The sequence below is a fragment of the Zingiber officinale genome, chromosome 10B (genome assembly GCF_018446385.1).
Source record: "Zingiber officinale cultivar Zhangliang chromosome 10B, Zo_v1.1, whole genome shotgun sequence".
NCBI lineage: Eukaryota > Viridiplantae > Streptophyta > Magnoliopsida > Zingiberales > Zingiberaceae > Zingiber > Zingiber officinale.
The window spans coordinates 29,109,188-29,127,405 of record NC_056005.1 but is presented as its reverse complement, the minus strand read 5'-3'; the positions used below and the strand labels follow the sequence as shown (position 1 = coordinate 29,127,405).

The following is an 18,218-nucleotide window of genomic DNA, read 5'->3' as shown; positions in this document are numbered from 1 at the left end:
GATCGGAAGAGAAATCAAAAAGGAAGTTCCAAAGACGAAGGAATGGAATTTCAAAGACTCGAGCTAGGGGAAGAAATACGGATTAGATACCGGAAAGGAAGGAGGAGAGATCTAAAACCTTACTGAGGGGAGATGAATCGAGGAAAGGCGCCGGAGAGCGTCAGAAGGCAGCAACAAGATCGCCGGAGCTCCACAGCGCAGAGAGCAACAGTAGAGGTAACGGAGGCGTGTGAAGGCGAGAAGGAAACGAAGAATTTATAGGGTGAGGGCCTGTCGGCCTCCACCGTCGGATCCAGGTCACGGGAATCAATGCATACATCTAGCCGTTTATTTCGAATTGCTTCGGTCACATCAAAATATCATGCAACCGCCTCCGTACTCTGATGGCATTGCTCCACGTGGCAGTCAATCATTCGGAGCATTTAATGAAGGTATGATCGACATTGATGTCGAAGATTGGCGCAGAACGCAAGGAGATCCGGCGAAAGCCATCATTGATTCATTCAAGGATACCTCTGCCGCTGACCGGGCGGAGGAGATTAGCATGGAAGAGCCGTTCGGCTAGACTCACAGTCCAGTCAGTCGGACTATGCGCCTCCTTCGACTAGACTTGAAGGGAAGGCAAGTGATCCGGTAGTAAGAGCGGGCCCCCATTTCGCAGTCACCGGAACAGCCGCCCACCCAGAGGAGAGTGTGGTCCGACCGGACGGACGGCCATAGATGGCCGGTCCGACTGGACTGCCGGCCGGCCGATGGAATCGAGTACCCGGAAGGGTCCGGCCGGTTTGCACTTATAGTTGGTAGGCACCCTGTCAAATCGGGGTTCCGACGCTCAGTTAAAAAGGTCATGGACCGAGCTGACCTTTTGACCGATCACAGTCATAAAGCGCCCCTGTTTGTTAGTCTCCACAAAGCACAAGTAAACCACTGCGGATGTCCGGTCGGATGTTTAGGTATCTTTCCGCTCGGACTACAAGTTTGGAGCAAAGGAAAGGGCCAGAGGATTTCTTTCTCTGACAACCTGTAGGTTTCACGTGTGTGTCATGCTCCAAATCTTGTGACAGGGGATTCTGCTGTCCCATCGAGGGCATGCTCTGACTGTAGCGATATGGGTCAGGTAAGCTTTCTGACAGCCGCATACCTAGGATAGGACCGGGGACACTTATGCACCTTGGTACGCGTGCCCAAACCTTTCACAGCTCTATATAAAGAACCTCAGGTTTCATCGACAGGGGATGCTGGTATGTACTCTGAGACTTCTGGAGCCACCTTGTTCATCGTGATTTACCTGACTTGAGCGTCGGAGGGTCGTCGCTGGGAATCCCCTTCCCGGCTCGACTTCTGTGCAGGATAGCCGGAGCATCTCGACACTAGTTGGAGACCTACATCAGCGAGCCTTGGAGCGTCACGTGCCCAGCGTCTGTTGACTTCTGGTTCGGACAGGATCAAGCTCAAATAGGCTTTGGGTTCCTAGGAGGGTGATTCCATCATGCTAGATGGTTTAGGGTGTGCCCACCTTAATTGGATAGGTAGTTAACCTAATCATGGCAAAAGGTGGCATTTTAGGAATTTTCAAGGTGTAATCAAGCCTTGAAAAATGAAATTTTACTCATTCCTAAGGTGATTAGGATGTGCCAACCACATTCGAGGAATTCTCTAGGGTCAATCTAATTGGCACATGGTGATCTAAAAATCTTTAGTATATAATTTTAGGTCTATTACACTTAGGAATATGGAATTTATGGCAAAATGATCAAAATTATCAAAAATGGCAACTAAGGCTAGAATTAGGTATTTTCTATACCTTTATATATTATTTGCCATGTATTATTTGTCATATGTCATGTCATGACATCATATCTAATTTATTATCATTTGAAATGTCATGATAATACTTAGGTTAGCTATATGTCATGCCTTATTTAAGTTTCATACTTTATGCCACGACATCATGACATTGGCACATGTTTTTACTTATGATATCATTATATGCCATGTCATCATCTTTTGCATTTATAATCAATTAATTTGATTTAAGGACAAAAACACAATTTGATATGGAAATCAAATTGTTGTTTAGAAAATGCATGAGAACTTAGCTTAAGATGACCTAAACTCATATCTCACATCAAAATTGACTTGGATGTGTTTGATACACCTTAGATGTGTGTGAGATATTAGGATCATGAGTTAGGATCAATGTGCATAGTTCTTGTACCTAGATGAGCCTAATTCAAAATGGAAGATCATAGGGAAAGCTTGTGTACAAGTCATGTACATTTAGCCCTAAGATTGTGGTCCTAAATTGAATGGTTTAAAATCATTTCAAAATTGATTTGAAAAACCTTGATGAAGTTTTTCTAGTGATAGCATTCATCATTGAGTAAGTTGATACAAAGTTGAGGTAAACTTGAACTATTTCAAAGTTTTTAAACTTTGTATCAAGATTTGAAAATGGAAGTTATTTTCATAGAAAACTATTTTTCCATGGTAGTATATGTTATGAGGAATGTATCCTCAAAATTTTATAATTTTTGGAATTTTTTGTAATTTTGTAGGGGTTTCTGAATTTCGGGAGGAAGAAATTCAGAAATCAGAAATAGACATGTGTGACCGATCAGGAGGATGCTGGATCGGTCACTGGACCGATCCAGGGAGCTCCTGATCGGTCTGGTGACCGATCGGGCGTGCCAAATTCTGTCTGAAATTTCTGAAATTTGCTGTCTGAAATTTCAACTGATTAGATTGGTGATTTCTAAAGGGTTAAAACTCTCCAAGACATTGTTGGTGCAATGGTCAAGGGGGAGTTGACCTTTAGGGGGAGTTTTACCTATTGGTCAAGCGGGAGTTGACTTTTAGGGGGAGTTTTTACTCGATTTCTGAGGATGAGTGATATGGGATTATCACTAAGTTGATTATTGTCTTTAGTATCAAGGGGGAAATTAAGGATTTCAATGAAAGGTATGGGACTTTCATTAGGAAGAAACTCTTAACCTTGATTCACTCTTTTTGATGTGTGTCAAAAAGGGGAAGAAATGTCTAGAGAATGTTCAAGGAAGAACATTGGAGTTTGGGAAGAATGTTCAAGGAAGAACATTGATTGGAGAACTATTGGAAAACCTAAGTTAGGTTATCGGGTTAACCTAACTTGATTATGGTTTTTGTCAAACATCAAAAAAGGGGAGATTGTTGGTGCAACCTTAGGTCAAGGTTGACCTGGTTGACCCGACTCGAGTTGACCTGACTCGAGTTGTATTTTGATGTTTGACGAGGATAGAAAAGTTGTATCTTGATGTTTGACAAGAATACAAACTTGGGAGATTGTGGGTGCAACCTTCGGTCAAGGTTGACCCGACTTGAGTTGACTTGATTCGGAAAAGTCCAAGCATGGAGACTTGGCACGGAAAAGTCCAAGCATAGAGCTTGGCACGGGAAAAGTCCAAGTATGGAGACTTGGCACGAAAAAGTCCAAGCAGGGAGCTTGGCACGGGAAAAGTCCAAGTATGGAGACTTGGCACGGAAAAGTCCAAGCAGGGAGCTTGGCACGGGAGAAGTCCAAGTATGGAAGCTTGGCATGGGAAGTCGGAGAGGGCTCCGAGAGGGCCTGGAGCTGTCCGGACCCGAGAGGGCCTGGTAGCTCGCCCTAGACTAGGCCGAGAGGCTCGGAGCCTTCTGAACCGGACGTGGAAGGAGAGGGCAGCCCGAGCTCGGAGCTCCTCGACTAGGCCGAGAGGGCTGAGCTCATTCTCCGACCGGACGTGGAAGCGAGAGGGCTCGAGCCTGCCTCCTGACTGCTTAGAGAGGGCAGCCTGCTCCGACCGCACGGCCGGAGAGGGCTCAGCTCATTCTCCGACTAGGTCGAGAGGGCCTGAGCTCCTTCTCCGGACCGGATGAAGTCGGAGAGGGCTCGGTAGCTCGTTCTCCGCACTCAGGCCGAGAGGGCCGGTGAGACCGACATGGGAAGTCGGAGAGGCTCGAGCTCGCTCGACTAGGTCCGAGAGGGCCTTGTAGCTCGCTCGTGACCGTAGGGTTTAGGGTCGAGTTTAAACCGGATCGGTCTCGTAACCGATCTTGGTTGATCGATCGGTGACCGATTAGTAACCAAACAATAACCTGTCTGGTGACCGATCAGAATCAAAGAAGATCGGGAGAAGAAGATGCACAACAAAACCCTGATCATTCAGGAGAAACTCTGGACCGATCAGGAGTGTGCCTGATCGGTCCAGGCCCTAGCCGTTGCGACACAACGGCTAGTTTATGTGTCTTCTTCTTCGCAGGTTATATAACAGGTCGAGGGCTACAGGAGTCTGGTTGCTACAATGTTTAGTTCTTGTTCCTCACTCTTGCAATCTGAGCTTTGCTGAGCTCTGTGTTTCTGAAGCTTTGTGTGAGCTTCCCTCGGCTGGTTTGCTGATCAGTTGCTGCTGGCATCGTGAAGTTGTTGCTTCATCGAACTCCAGTCGACAAGAAGGCAAGCAAAGTGTTGTTACATTCATATTCTTCTTGTTTTCTTGCTCTATCTTGTACTCCTTTATTGCTGTTGCAAAAGAGTCTGTGGCGAGGTTTCTCCACCCAGAAGGAGTTTATATTAGCCGGTTATCCGGGGTCTCATCCACCGACGGATTGATAGGCTTCGTCCACCTTACGGACATGCCGAGGAGTAGGAGTATCATCTCCGAACCTCGTTACATCATCGTGTTTGAGGTTTGATCTTCTCCACTTTCGTTTCTACATTGTATTTCCGCTGCGCTAACCTAAATTGTAGGAAGAAACGAAAATTTGGGGTCGGCTATTCACACCCCCCCCCTCTCTAGCCGCTATCCGAAGGTCCTAACAGTAAGGAACACCCGGCATTTCACTCCATCTGTGTATTGATGTAGGGTAGCTGTGTTGTCGAACTTTCCTAGATGGTCGTCCGAGTCGGTGGTTCCGTTGTATTCCCCGATCACCGGGGGCACATAATGCTTGGGCAGAGGGTCCCGCAGGATGGCCTCTGAAAACTGCCGGTTGATCCGCTCAGGGGAGGCGTCCGTTCGGGGAGCCTTGCCTTTTCTGTAGTCTCGCCTGGGCGCCTCGTCGGATGAAGATCCTCGATCAAGGTTAGCTAGTGCGACTTCAGGAGGCGTACGGAATAGGGCCCGATGAAATGAAATCGGGGCAAGCGGTGCTTCTCCTTGGATGCCGATCGGATCCTTATGTCGGCCCCATGTTGAGATGTTCTCCGGTCGGAACTCTGCTACCGCTCGGGCTCCTGACGCTGACGTCGCTTGTTGCTCCAGTTGCTCGGCTTGCACCTTCTGTTTTTGATGCTCCATGAGCTTAGCTGCTCTTGCCTCGATTAGAGCGTCGAGCTCCTCCTGGGAGAGCATCACGGTGTGAGGTCGTCCAGCTTCGTCCATCTCTTCCGCTCGGATGCAGGTGTGTTTCCACAGACGACGCCAATTTGATCTTGTCCGAACGCTGAGTCGACGGACGCTGGGGGCGTGGCGCTCTCCCCTATCTCCGACCAGCTGCACGAATCTCCGGCGAACCTACAAGAAAGTCGAACCGGGAAGGGGTTCCCGGCAATGACCCTCCGACGCTCAAGTCAGGCAAGAGGAAAACGATAAGGTGGCTCCAAAGATCAGAGATCGCGTCCCTCCGGCAAAGTCTGCGGGCTCTTATATAGAGCTGTGGGGAGGCTTATGCACACCTACCGAGGCGTACACATGTCCTTTACCATACCTTAGTATGGGCTTACCAGAGGAGCATGCCTGACACCATACTGCTACAGTCCGAGCACCTCTCTGATGGGACAGCAGAACCTTCCGTCGTAGGATTCTACGTATGGCTTAGTCGTCGAACATGCCTGTTGTCAGAAGATGTTCCCCAATGTCCCCTTGTCCTTGTCTCTTTTTTCCCCGAGCCGAGCGTCCATCCGCTCGGCAGGCATCGGTCCGACCGGGCATAGGTATCGGTCCGACCGGGAAGATTTCACTCCATCGCGTGCTCGTCTGAGACTGTTCCTTCACAGCATTGATGCTTTACGCCTCGGTCGAGCAGGCTACCCGCTCGGCCCGGCGACCCTGTTCACCATGAGCGTCGGAAACCCGACTCCCCGTCGGGTTATCTTTGATTCCGACCGGACCCGTTCGGCCGGTTGACCCGACCCTTCTCCGATCGGATGGACCTCATGTTGACCCTTTTGACTTCTGACCTTCACGTGTCATTGGTTCCCCACAAAAGGAGTCCCCCGTCCTTACTGTCGGATCAGCTGTGTTGGATGATATGACATAATTGTGTCCCTAGATGCCCTGCATCAATCTCCTGTTAATTTCCATAGTCAGAATATAGTCTTATGTGCTAAAATTGTTATTCTATGAACCAAAGGAATGCACTAATTCTAATATATTCTTCCATACCCCTTGGAATAACTATTTTATTCTTGTTAATTCCCTTCGTTAACTTAATATTCTATTAGTGAGCATATTTTTATTTGATTATTAGTCCATCCGTAATACCAAACACAAGCACAATTGATGAATAAATAAGATTATCAAATAATGAATAGAGTATTAAGCTCCCAATCGATAATAAGTCCCTCACAAGTCACAAGTCACAAGTCACAAGCACACACTGTCTCAAACGACATTACAAACACACTTTTGTAGAAACTTCAGTTATTCATATTATTCTAAGTCCTACATCAACAATTTTCTAGAGACTATCATTAGTTTCTAAGTGAATAGAAATACTTGTCCTTTTCTCTCTGTATATTTTTTGATTGTATAGGAAATAAATAACATTTATAGTTGATCTTCAGATTCCAGATATGAAATAAAATGCCACCTCATATTCTTCTCTTAGTCATCCTTTTTCAAGATGTTGGCGCCTGCTATGTATATAGAAACTATATCATGTTTATATACGATACTGTTGAAGAATTCATTGCCCATTAAATTATCAGAATATCATACCTGACGAATATCTCTATTCATAAAACCAGAATGTGAACATTTTTTATTCTTCTACTTACCATCAAAAGCTAAACAACAACATAGGCCAAAAATTTCAAACAATGAATTTTAGTGCATCAGTGGAGACAATCACAAACACCTCCTGCATTTCATCGATCATTTGCTTTTGGAGAGAATATAATTCGTTTACTATTTATCAATCTTTAAGACTTCTTTTTTTCAGCATTCAGTGGTAATTATTTACTTCCCGGCCTGTTATCGATCGAAATAAGTCACTTTCGGCATATAGATCTTTACAAATTCAGCTCTTCGTCTTCATCAACAAACCAAAAAATTTACCAACAAGTAGATAAAAACAGATTACCTGCCTAAAACCAAATCAGAACTTGGTGCAATTCACGGGTAGGCCCGTGCTATGATCGACTCCGACGACCTCCACTTCGGTACAATTGATGACATCCTGTCCCAGCTTAGCCCCCGCCGCCCTCAGCCCCTTCAGAGACACCGCCTGGTTGAACAGATTGATCACCGGCAGCCTGGACGCCGGCGGCATCTTCCCCGCCGGCAGCAGGCGCGTGAAGTCGTCCCTCATGAGCGGCACCTCGAAGTCATCCTTGTTGTGCTTGACGACGTTGTCCTTGGCGCTGATGTGTGCTCCGGGCTCCATGTGGTTGGTGGAGAAGCTGGCCTGGCTGGGAAAGTTGGGGTAGAGGCTCACGTAGCCGCGCAGGTACATCATGTCGATGAGGAACTTCTTCCACGACGCCTGCCACCCGTTGGTCCGCGACTTGGGGATCTGCACGGGATTCTGCTTCGCGTCTTCAGTGAATCGCGCGCCCATGTAAGCGTAGAACTCCCGCCAGTGCTTGGGGAAGAAGACGGAGCCCCAGCTGCAGGGGAGCTGGTGCAGGTACGGCGTGTTGGGGTGGATCTGCTTGAAGAACTCCGTCGCGATCCATTTGGGCCGCTCCTTCACCACCTCGATGAGTCGCGGAGTGTAGAGCGAGATGGATGAGAGCTCCGGGAGCGACACCTGCGGGTCGTAGTGGTAGGCGAGGAGGGCGTACTTGATCCACAGGTAGTAGTAGGGGGACACCTCGATGTCGTCCTCGAGGAGGAGGCCGAACTCGTCGTCGTCCGACGGGTACCAACTCTCGCTGACGGCGCGGATGAGGCCGCCCTGGATGATGCGCCGCCGGATTTGCTTGGGGCCCTGGGCCCACGAGTAGGAGCGCACCAGCTGGAGCGTCGCTACGTCCACCTTGCTGTCCATGTTGAAGGTGAGCCGCACCTCGTCGCCGAGGTAGTACGCGTTCTGCAGCGACAGCAGGAGCCGCTGCAGGGAGGTGGCGCGGTTCTGGGTGATGATGTTCACGGTGATCCGCATCCGGTTCCAGTCTGCAAAATCACAATTCCAGCTAATTATGCTTAATTCTTAATCCAAAAATAATATATTTTTCTAATATTTTAATAAATGCAGGCGCTTTTTAATTACGCGGCAATGCTGAGGGTCGTAGATCGGCCATCCACAGAACCTTCGGCACCGCTGGCCTCGGAAGAAGAACGAGGGACGTCCCGTTTGCACTCCCCTCGCACGCATTTTTTAGCGCATTCTTGACATTTTGATCAATGTCATCGACAGCGATCAGCAAGCTGGGATTGTGAATCTTGAGAAGCCCCTTCAAGCTCGAGTACACAGCCTGCACCACCGGGACATCCGAGTTCGATACGCCCGAAATGGCTCCGACTTGTAAATCGAAGATCCTGAACCTTCTTTCCTTGCATACATTCTTGGGCCACTTGAGAACAGAGGCTGTCTCCTCGCAGGAGCAGTAACTGCCGCCGGAGACGACGATGTAGGATTTCCTTCCCACGGTGGTGCGGAACTTCTCGAGGAGCGGAGCGAGTGCTCTCACTTCGTCAGGAGAGTGAGCGTAGAAGAGGACATCTATCTTTTGCGGGTACATGGCCGCCCACTGAGTTACGTAGCCGGTGGACAGGGCGCGCCACCATTGATCGTCGCGGACTTGGACGACGTCCTTGAAGATGACGGTGGTCTCAGAAACGTAGGCCAGTCTGTGCTCGCTGTCGCCCCATGTCTCCTTGTCATTTGGATCGACGGGGAGGACGTAGGAGCCTGCGTTCCTGTACTTCTGAAGCTGATAACTGCACATTTTAAATACATCTCAGATCTCTTTTCGTCATCTTGTGGAAAATTTTTAGATAACGAAAGATTCGATTTGATTAATTTGTTACCTGAGGTGTAAATCTTCGCCTGTCATAAAAGTGAACGGCGTCTCCACGAACAGAGTCTTCACCAAATCCGCAGATAAAAACCAGGAACTCGACAAGAAATCCACCTGCACAGTCCTCTCAACTGTGATACCGTAAGCCGGATCCGGCAGGTACAATCCGGCCTCCTTGGAGCGGAACTTGCGATAGCTAGGGAATGTGAAGTCCTTCTGCCGGAACGGCAGAATCCGGCCAATGCTCCCTAAAACAGAGTTCTTATACTTCTCCGTCCCCCCGACATGCGTCAGAATCTCCAGCATCCGCCGGCCGGGAATCATGTCGTCGTCGAGGATGTAGACGAAATCGGACTCCGTCTGCAGCGCCATCTGGAACCGTCCGTAGTACTTGAAGTCGTAGCTCGAGCTGATGAAGCTGATCCTAGAATGGTTGTAGCTCTCCACAATCCGCCGGAACACCGCCTCGTTCGGGCTGCCAAAGGACAGCACCCACAAGTGGTGGAACGGCAGCGTCTGGTCAAGCAGCGAGTCAAGCTGCGCGCAGAGCGTCCTCCGCTTGAAGTGGTTCAGAATCACCGTCACCCTCCGGGAATTGTTCCCTGCCTGGCTCCACCGGGACGGCATCTGAAGCAGCTCCGGCAGAGTCTCTGTTCCGGCGTTTTTGCTCTGGAACGCCAACACCTCGTCGTAGAGCTCTCGCTTAAGCTTGATCATGACAGCGTCTTCGGACTTCTTCTGCACGAACTCGATTCTCTCCGTCTCGCAGACGTCGGCTGGGGTGAAGTCGGCGGCGAGGGCGGAGGACGCGACGGCGTTGGGTTTGACGATTAAGTGCTTCCATTGGTGCGAGATGCGGGTAGCCCAGGAGAAGTCTGCACGGGAGCGGAAGTCGACGGAGGGGCTCATGTAGTACAGAAAGAAGGTAGCGTAGATGACGAAGCAAAACTGGAGGCAGGTGACGGCGGGGAAGAGGCGGGAGGAGGCGAACTTGTGGACGGCGCGCGTCTTTCCGATCGACGACTTGATAGCCACGTAGTCGTTGTTCGTGCCTTCGACGTCGCAGCCGCTCCGCGTGCTGGGAGAACGGGCGAGCTCCATCGTCGACGACGAACCAATGGAAATTGGAGAAGGGGATTTTAGAGCAAAAGTTTTGCGGAATCGAGATCAATAAAGAAAATTAATCTTGGTCAATATTTTGCTAGACTTAACTCGATAATTTACCGTACAAGAAATTCTTAATTATCATAATATTTTATTTATATATAAAGTAACCTAAAATCAATAAAAATAGGGAAGAAAAAGAAACTATATATTATCATTCTTTAAAGAAAGACGGTCTTTTGGTAAAAGAAAAAAAAAAGGAAAATGGTGGAAAGATGGGGAATATTACAACCTTGCGTTTTAGCAATTATAACAAATATGAATAAGGAAAGAATGTTGAATACAAGGCGAACCTAAGGAAACCAAAATCTGTGTTAAGAAAGATATCGGATTGATTGATCAGAATATGCAATGATTGTCGAATAAGAGAGAAAAGGAAAAAAATAGTAGGTATAAATAGATTGTAATCTCTCATTAAGTATTGTCCTTTTTGTTAAAAAACGGAAGGCAAAAATACCCACCATATGCCAAATTATTGAATCTTGGAAACGAGCATTAATTTTCAGACTTTAACTTGATTTCAATAAAAGGATTTATATTTGGCAGGAGGAGGAAAAGTGGAAAGCGCCACAATCAGCAACTGTTTATAACCATTAATTAAGCTAATTTACGATAGAGGCTTAAGAAAGGGTCCGACGAGAAAAAAAAAAGGATTTGATCTCGAGCCAAAGCAAAGCTCATGCTTATATATAGCTTAGAATGATGTGCACTGAGATTAAGAAAGGATTGACTGCCAAGGTTCACATGATTTGAGCCGTCGCTGCGTTATCTTCACTTCATCTCACAGTGGCACGCCATTAAAAGCCGGTTTTGGAGCCGCAGACTAAGGGAAGCACAGCCATTGACAACATCACTTGTCACCACCCTCATGCCTTGAACGCTGTGCTTGTCTTGGATCAAATTAAGCCCTCTGTCGTTCTTTTGTTTTCTTCTTCTTGAGGTTTATTTGATGAGAAATGCAGCAAAAAGAAGGCACTGAAAACTCAAACTTGGAGAGTTAAAACATTGAATTTGTACCTTCACGAAGGGAGAAAGAAATGGCTTTGCTTTGTGGTCAAAAACAGATCGAGCAGCAGCAGAACCTTAATTTTTCTGATCAATAAAAGTTTCAAATTAATCCGAAACGTCTCGATTAATTTTTCTGATAGCGCGAATCCACACCGTGTGAAGAAGGGTTAGTTTACGGATTCCCAAGCACGGATGCTCATTGTCAAATCTTCCGAACACGGAGAAAGGGTGGAAGCTTCATGCGCGTTAATGACTGCCATATTTTGAAAATGGTGATGAGAAGCGAAGGTACGTAATTAAGGTTGAAGGAAACAGATATGACTAAATCTATGCGGTCACTGGTTCCTGCATTATCTACAAGATAGAGGACCGATGCAATCGTTGACTTGATCGATGAATAAAAACTACAGGACAAGGGAACGGATCGTTAAAACGTTTTCGCATCTCTGTTCGGTACTTTCTGCCAAACGATGCAAGTGGGGACTCGAAGTACTCTGGTTCGGTGGGTAAAGGAGAGGACTGATCAAATGAGGAGGTCAATAGTTAAGAAAATATGATAGTCAATAATTAATGAGTTATGATAGTTAACAGTTAAGAAAAGATAAGAGTCAAATCGTTTCACGTCATCAGTTGTATAATTTTTTATCGGTCACAAATATGACAGGTCCCCAGATCAAAGACGTATAACGTAGCCTGAACTAGTTCCTGGCCTACTCCCGACCGATCAGATTGCCCTAGCTCAGGATTTATAGATGGTCTTGGTCCTTTTACTAGGATAACTCCCGACCGACTCTTCAGCGGTCAAATCATGAAAGATGAGTCCCTCGTCACAGTCTCAGATAAAGCCCAGTCGATTCACCATAACTCATCATCAAGGCCTAATCATGGTAGCACATCTGAGTTGTCGTCTCGAGCTAGCTGTAGCTGAACCTGGGCGGGACGAAAAGCACTAAGCGACAATCATGTCAAAGAATCGTAACATCCTGACAGATAATAACTGTCAGACGTCAGGGAATATTATAGTGGTCTACCACTCCCTGAGAGTGTAACCTGTTGAGGCAATTTTCCTAGGTCAAGTTTGATCAGTTTGACTAAGCTTGAGTTGAGTCAAGCTTGAGTCGAGATTTGAGTTTTGATGTTTGACAATATATGGAGATTCCTAGGGCAATCATCCGGTTATGGAGATAGTCAAAGAGTTAACCAGGTTGAGAAGAAGACAAGTCAAGTAAGTCATGGATGACAAGAGACATGACTGGGTAAGTCCTAACTGGAGGTTAGGTGTCTGGAAGTCCTAACTGGAGGTTAGATAGTGGAGAAGTCCTAACTGGAAGTTAGGCAGTGGTGAAGTCCTAACTGGAGATTAGGAAATAGTGAAGTCCTAACTAGTGGTTAGGCAGTGGTGAAGTTCTAACTGGAGGTTAGGCAGTGGAGAAGTCCTAACTGGAGTTTAGGTGTCTGGACTGGGTAAGTCCTAACTGGAGGTTAGGTGTCTGGAAGTCCTAACTGGAGGTTAGACAATGGAGAAGTCCAAACTGGAAGTTTAGGTGTCTGAAAGTCCTAACTGGAAGTTAAACAGTGATGAAGTCCTAACTGGAGATTAGGAAATGGTGAAGTCCTAACTAGTGGTTAGGTAGTGGTGAAGTCCTAACTGGAGGTTAGGCAGTGGATAAGTCCTAATTGAAGTTTAGGCAATGGGAAAGTCCTAACTGGATTTTAGGCATCTGGGAAAGTCCTAACTGGAGGTTAGGCAAGAGATAAGTCAAGTAGGTCAAAGTTGACAGGAGATTTGACTGGGAAAGTCCTAATTGGAAATTAGGCAATGGCAAGTCCAACAGGAAGACTGGCAAGAGTGAAAATCCAAGTAAGTTAGTGTTGATTAGACTTGGTGGTGAAAGTCCTGATAAGTGAGATCAGGCAATTGAAAAGTCCAAGTGTGATCTTTGTTGGGACCGAAAAGTAGCTAGAGGGGGGGTGAATAGCTCGTCGCGTGCTAGGTGCTCGTCGTTGCTCGTTTCTTCAAAGATGCGCAGCGGAAAATACAGAAACAAACCACACAACGCTAACAAGGTTGGTTTACTTGGTATCCACCTCACAAGAGGTGACTAGTCCAAGGATCCACACCTACACACACATCCTCTACTAATAAAACTCTCCTTTATGGTAACTACCAAGGGCGGAAAAGCCCTACAAGACTCAATACAAGAAGAAAGGGAAAGGTAATGAAATACACGCTTATAAGCTTACAATGAGAGCAAAAACCCTAACCCTAGTTTCTTCTTCTTGCTTTGATCCGCCTCTTGACTTGGAAGAACCTCCAAGAGCCTTCAAGAACTGGCGATCTCGAGCTTGAGAAGAGTTGTGGAGAAGCTGGTGAAGATCTGAAATGAATCGGTGAAGAGATGCCGCAGTCATCGCACGCCTGCAGCTCAAATACGACGTAACGGTCGGATCCCGATCGATTCAAAAACTCCCAATCGATCGGGGAGGCTTTGGATCGATCCACGGATCGATCCAGAGCGCCTCTGTGCTCTGGAGAAAACGCCTGGATCGATCCACGGATCGATCCAGCGCTTATCGCGCGAACCAGCAGCGTCCCAATCGATCGGCTGATCGATTGGGACCTCTGGATCGATCCACGGATCGATCCAGAGGCTCTCTGTTCGCTGGGAAAGGCCTGGATCGATCCACTGATCGATCCATCTCCTGGATCGATCCACTGATCGATCCAGCTCTTGGTTTTTGCCCAAAACCAAGTCTCAAGCCTCTCAATTCAATATTCGGTCAACCTTGACCTATTGGTATATCATGTCTAGCATCTGGTCACTCCCTTGACCTGCCAGGATTCCCCACCAAGTGTCCGGTCAATCCCTTTGACCCACTTGGACTTTTCTCTTCGTGCCAAGTATCCGGTCAATCCCTTTGACCTACTTGGACTCTCACCAGATGTCTGGTCAACCTTGACCCATCTGAATTTCTCTTGCCTGGCTTCACTCACCAGGACTTTCCCAATTGCCTAGCTTCACTCACTAGGTCTTTCACCTAGCTTCACTCACCAGGATTTTCCTCCTGCCTAGCTTCACTCACTAGGTCTTTCACCTGGCTTCACCTACCAGGATTTTCCCTTCTGCCTAGCTTCACTCACTAGGACTTTCCTCCTGCCTAGCTTCACTCACCAGGACTTCCTTCTGCCTGGCTTCACTCACCAGGACTTCCTTCTGCCTGGCTTCACTCACCAGGACTTTCAGTCAAGTATCCAATCAACCTTGACCTACTTGACTTTCCTTCACAATCTTAACTGGTCAACTTTGACCAAACGGGAATTGTATCAACAATCTCCCCAAATGAACAACTGCACCTGCATTGTCCATATCATCTAAACTCAATATATTGTCAAACATCGAAACTCAAACCAAGACTCAGGCTTGGTTAACCAGGTCAACCTTGACCTAGGGAATATTGCACCAACAATCTTGGCAAAGGGAAAAAGTCCTGGTAAGGAGCCAGGCAATTGGGAAAGTCCAAGTGTGATCTTGGCAAAGGTTGAAAGTCCAAGCATGTGGTCTTGGCAAGGTAAGTCCTAGTGTGACTTGGCAAAGAGAACTCGATAACTAGGATAAGGCCGAAGGAAACTCCTGAAGGCAAGGCATGAAGGATGGGAGATATCCGAGGGACGCAAGGCTGATGGAGGAGGCTAGAAGGCTAGTTCGAGGTTGATCGAGTGTGGTGTATAATCCGACAACTAGGATGAGGCCGAAGGAAGCTCCTGAAGGCAAGGCATGAAGGATGGGAGATATCTGAGGGACGTAAGGCTGATAGAGGAGACTAGAAGGCTAGTTCGAGGTCGGTCGGTTGTTGGCCAAATGCTAGGCATGTATACCCAACAGGTCATGGTTGGCCGGAAGTTGGGTTTGGGACCTTGAACTTGTATTTGAGGCAAGTTCAGGGTGTTCAATTGATCGGTCGATCAATTGAACCAGTGTCCAATCGATCGGTCGATCGATTGAACCAGTGTCCAATTGATCGGTCGATCGATTGAAATGTGCTGCGAGTGTGGGATGACTCCAATCGATCAACCAATCGATTGGGAGCATTACTCGTAAGCACAGAAGCTTTCCCAATCGATCAGGCAATCGATCGGTCGATCGATTGGGGAGGAGAAGCTCTCGCGTGGACGCGAGAGCACAGAATAGGTTTGAATCGATCGGCCGATCGATTCAGATGGTCCCAATCGATCAGTTGATCGATTGGGAAGTAACCGTTGAGCAGGAAACGAGCGATGGACGGTTGGGATTGTGCAGATGTGACATGGCAATCGATTGGAACTAATTTGGATCAATTGGGAGCACTGTATAAAGCCTGGGCGGAGCGTTTTCTTCGCCAGAACTTTGCGTTCTTTCCTACGACTCTTCTGCGACATTCACAACGATCTTCTCCAAGCTTGCAACGTCAGTTCTTGAAGGTTCTTGGAGGCACGTCCAAGTCAAGAGGCGAGTTACAACAAGAAGAAGAAACTAGGGTTAGGGTTTGGTGTACAAATCTTGTAAAATTTCCCTTGTATCTGCTTCTCTTTGTATTTGTGTTGTATTGTGAGCTTGTAAGGCTTTTTCGCCTTTGGTAGTTACCGTAAATAAGTGATTTCATAGGAGGGTGCGTGAGTGTGTGGATCCTTGGACTAGTCACCTCTTTTTGAGGTGAATACCAAGTAAATCCCTATAGTTAGCGGTGTTTGTGTTTGTATTGTATTTTCCACTGCATATCAAGATGAAGCAAGCACAAGCGCGTGACGAGACGCTATTCACCCCCCCCCTCTAACGAGAATATCGGTCCCAACATAACCTTCCTTCCATCAATAGGAGGCTACCGTACAACCTCTCTCACCCTACAGGTCCCGACACCCAACATTCTCTGGCAATGGTCAAGCTCTAAAGGTATGCAGCTTCATATAAAAGGAGGGTCCTCTTCCTTAGCCAGGTACACACACATACATACTCATCTTCAACAGTTCTTTTTTCCATCGTATACTGTTTTTTCAGGGAAAAAGTGTTACGCCCCAGGTAGTCCCTGCCAGAGAAAATTTCGGTAGTATCTCCCTTGTACCGGTGACAATATGAAATTTCTTACAATGCCCTCAGAGCCATATATACCTCGGCCAACATGGTCGGAACAATTATAATATATAACAGTACAATATAACAAACATCCACGCAGTTTAATAGTAACAACTATACTAAAACAAAGATAAAGAAAACACCGCAGAAATCCTACTCATCTACACCCATAAAGCACAAAATCGATATCCTACTCAACTGCACCCATAAAGAACAAAACTGATATCCTACTCAACTACACCCATAAAGCACAAAACTCCAGCATACATCCAAATGAAAATCCATCGCCAAATAACAAAACCATACAATATCCATATGTCAAAACTATAAGTCTGAAAACATAGTCTAATATAATAAGAAAATCGTAATGTGCGAACTCGTCGCGACCCGCAGTGGTTGGGGACTAGCGACTGGAACCTCCTAAATAGCCTCAACCTGAAAATAACGGGGTGTGAGTCCAACACTTAGCGAATACCTAGTTGACATGCATAGTAAACTATAACAAATAGCAATAACTATGTGTACAGTCTCCTGACATAACATATAGAAAGTGTAAAATTGTAAGATAAGGAGTAACTGTACTAACCAGAACATAGGTATAGGGATATCAAGGTCGTCAGACCCAAAGTATCATAAATTCTGTATGCATGTCAAACAATGCATTCATCCAATATGCAGCATATAAAATGCAACAACCACAAGCAATAAATGTAAATAATGCATATAATGCCAATAACATGTCTTAGTCACCCCTGACGTCAGTCAACCATCTCACACACGATGGTAAGACCGAGTGGGTAGGGTTGTGACAACCATGCACTCTGTCGTCACTGCTCCTGATGAGTGACCGAGTGGATGGGATGCTGTCGGATTACACCTATCCTCCTACCTCAAACATAGTGAGGGAGCGCAATGCTCTCATCTCCCGGTACGCGATGAAGGGGAGAGATCACTGTCGGCTACCACGCTGCGTCACACTACTCATGAGCGGACCAACGGAGCCAAATAGAGCAACCTGTTGCAACACACCCAGCTTGAATAAAAATCACTAACCCATGAGTGGTTGTGTGTGCAGATCCATGTAACTGGCGATGCGTTCAACAATAATGGAGCTGCCAACCGCTCAGCATGCAATCATGCAAGATGGTGCATGTCACTAAGCCGTGAAATATCCTGATTCTATCCCTCTCCATATAATGTGTACCAAAATATGTGGATCAAATAATATGATCTAGGTATGCATGTCAAGTAGGGTATCTAACTAGTCCAATATATCATAAAGCATGACATGTCACTACCTCTATAACATAAATAATAAACAGGGGTATGAAAGCTAATCAGATAACAAACAAAACATGATCGAAAATAAATAGTGACATGCCGATACAGATATAAACATAATTATTACTACTTGTTAAAAATCTACTAAACATATCAACAAGACGTATCAAAAAAGATAGGTCAAGGTACCCGCCTCAAAAATGGAGATCGAGTTAGACAACCTCTGCATCGAAGTGCTCGTCCCAAATCAATGTCTTGTAATAGCCACATTTAATTTAGCTACATATATATATCACATAGCTAAAATAATTTCTTAATTACCATAATCCTATTTCGTTCATTTATTCTCGATTAACTAATAATTCGGATATAACCGCAGCTTAGATTAGACCCGACCCTTTAACCTTAAATCAAAACTATCATCACAAGATTACATCCAACACATGATCTACAAC

At 46.4% G+C, this 18,218-nt stretch overlaps 1 protein-coding gene across 1 annotated transcript; it reads right to left on the bottom strand.

The window, feature by feature from the left end:
- Positions 1 to 7,335: 7,335 nt before the first annotated feature.
- LOC122029049 lies at positions 7,336 to 10,303 on the bottom strand. Its single transcript, XM_042588009.1, has 3 exons — positions 9,213 to 10,303; positions 8,452 to 9,122; positions 7,336 to 8,354 (listed from the first exon to the last, which is right to left on the bottom strand). The coding sequence occupies exons 1-3, from the start codon at positions 10,301 to 10,303 to the stop codon at positions 7,336 to 7,338; spliced, it is 2,781 nt and encodes a 926-aa protein (XP_042443943.1).
- Between the last annotated feature and the right edge of the window lie 7,915 nt (positions 10,304 to 18,218).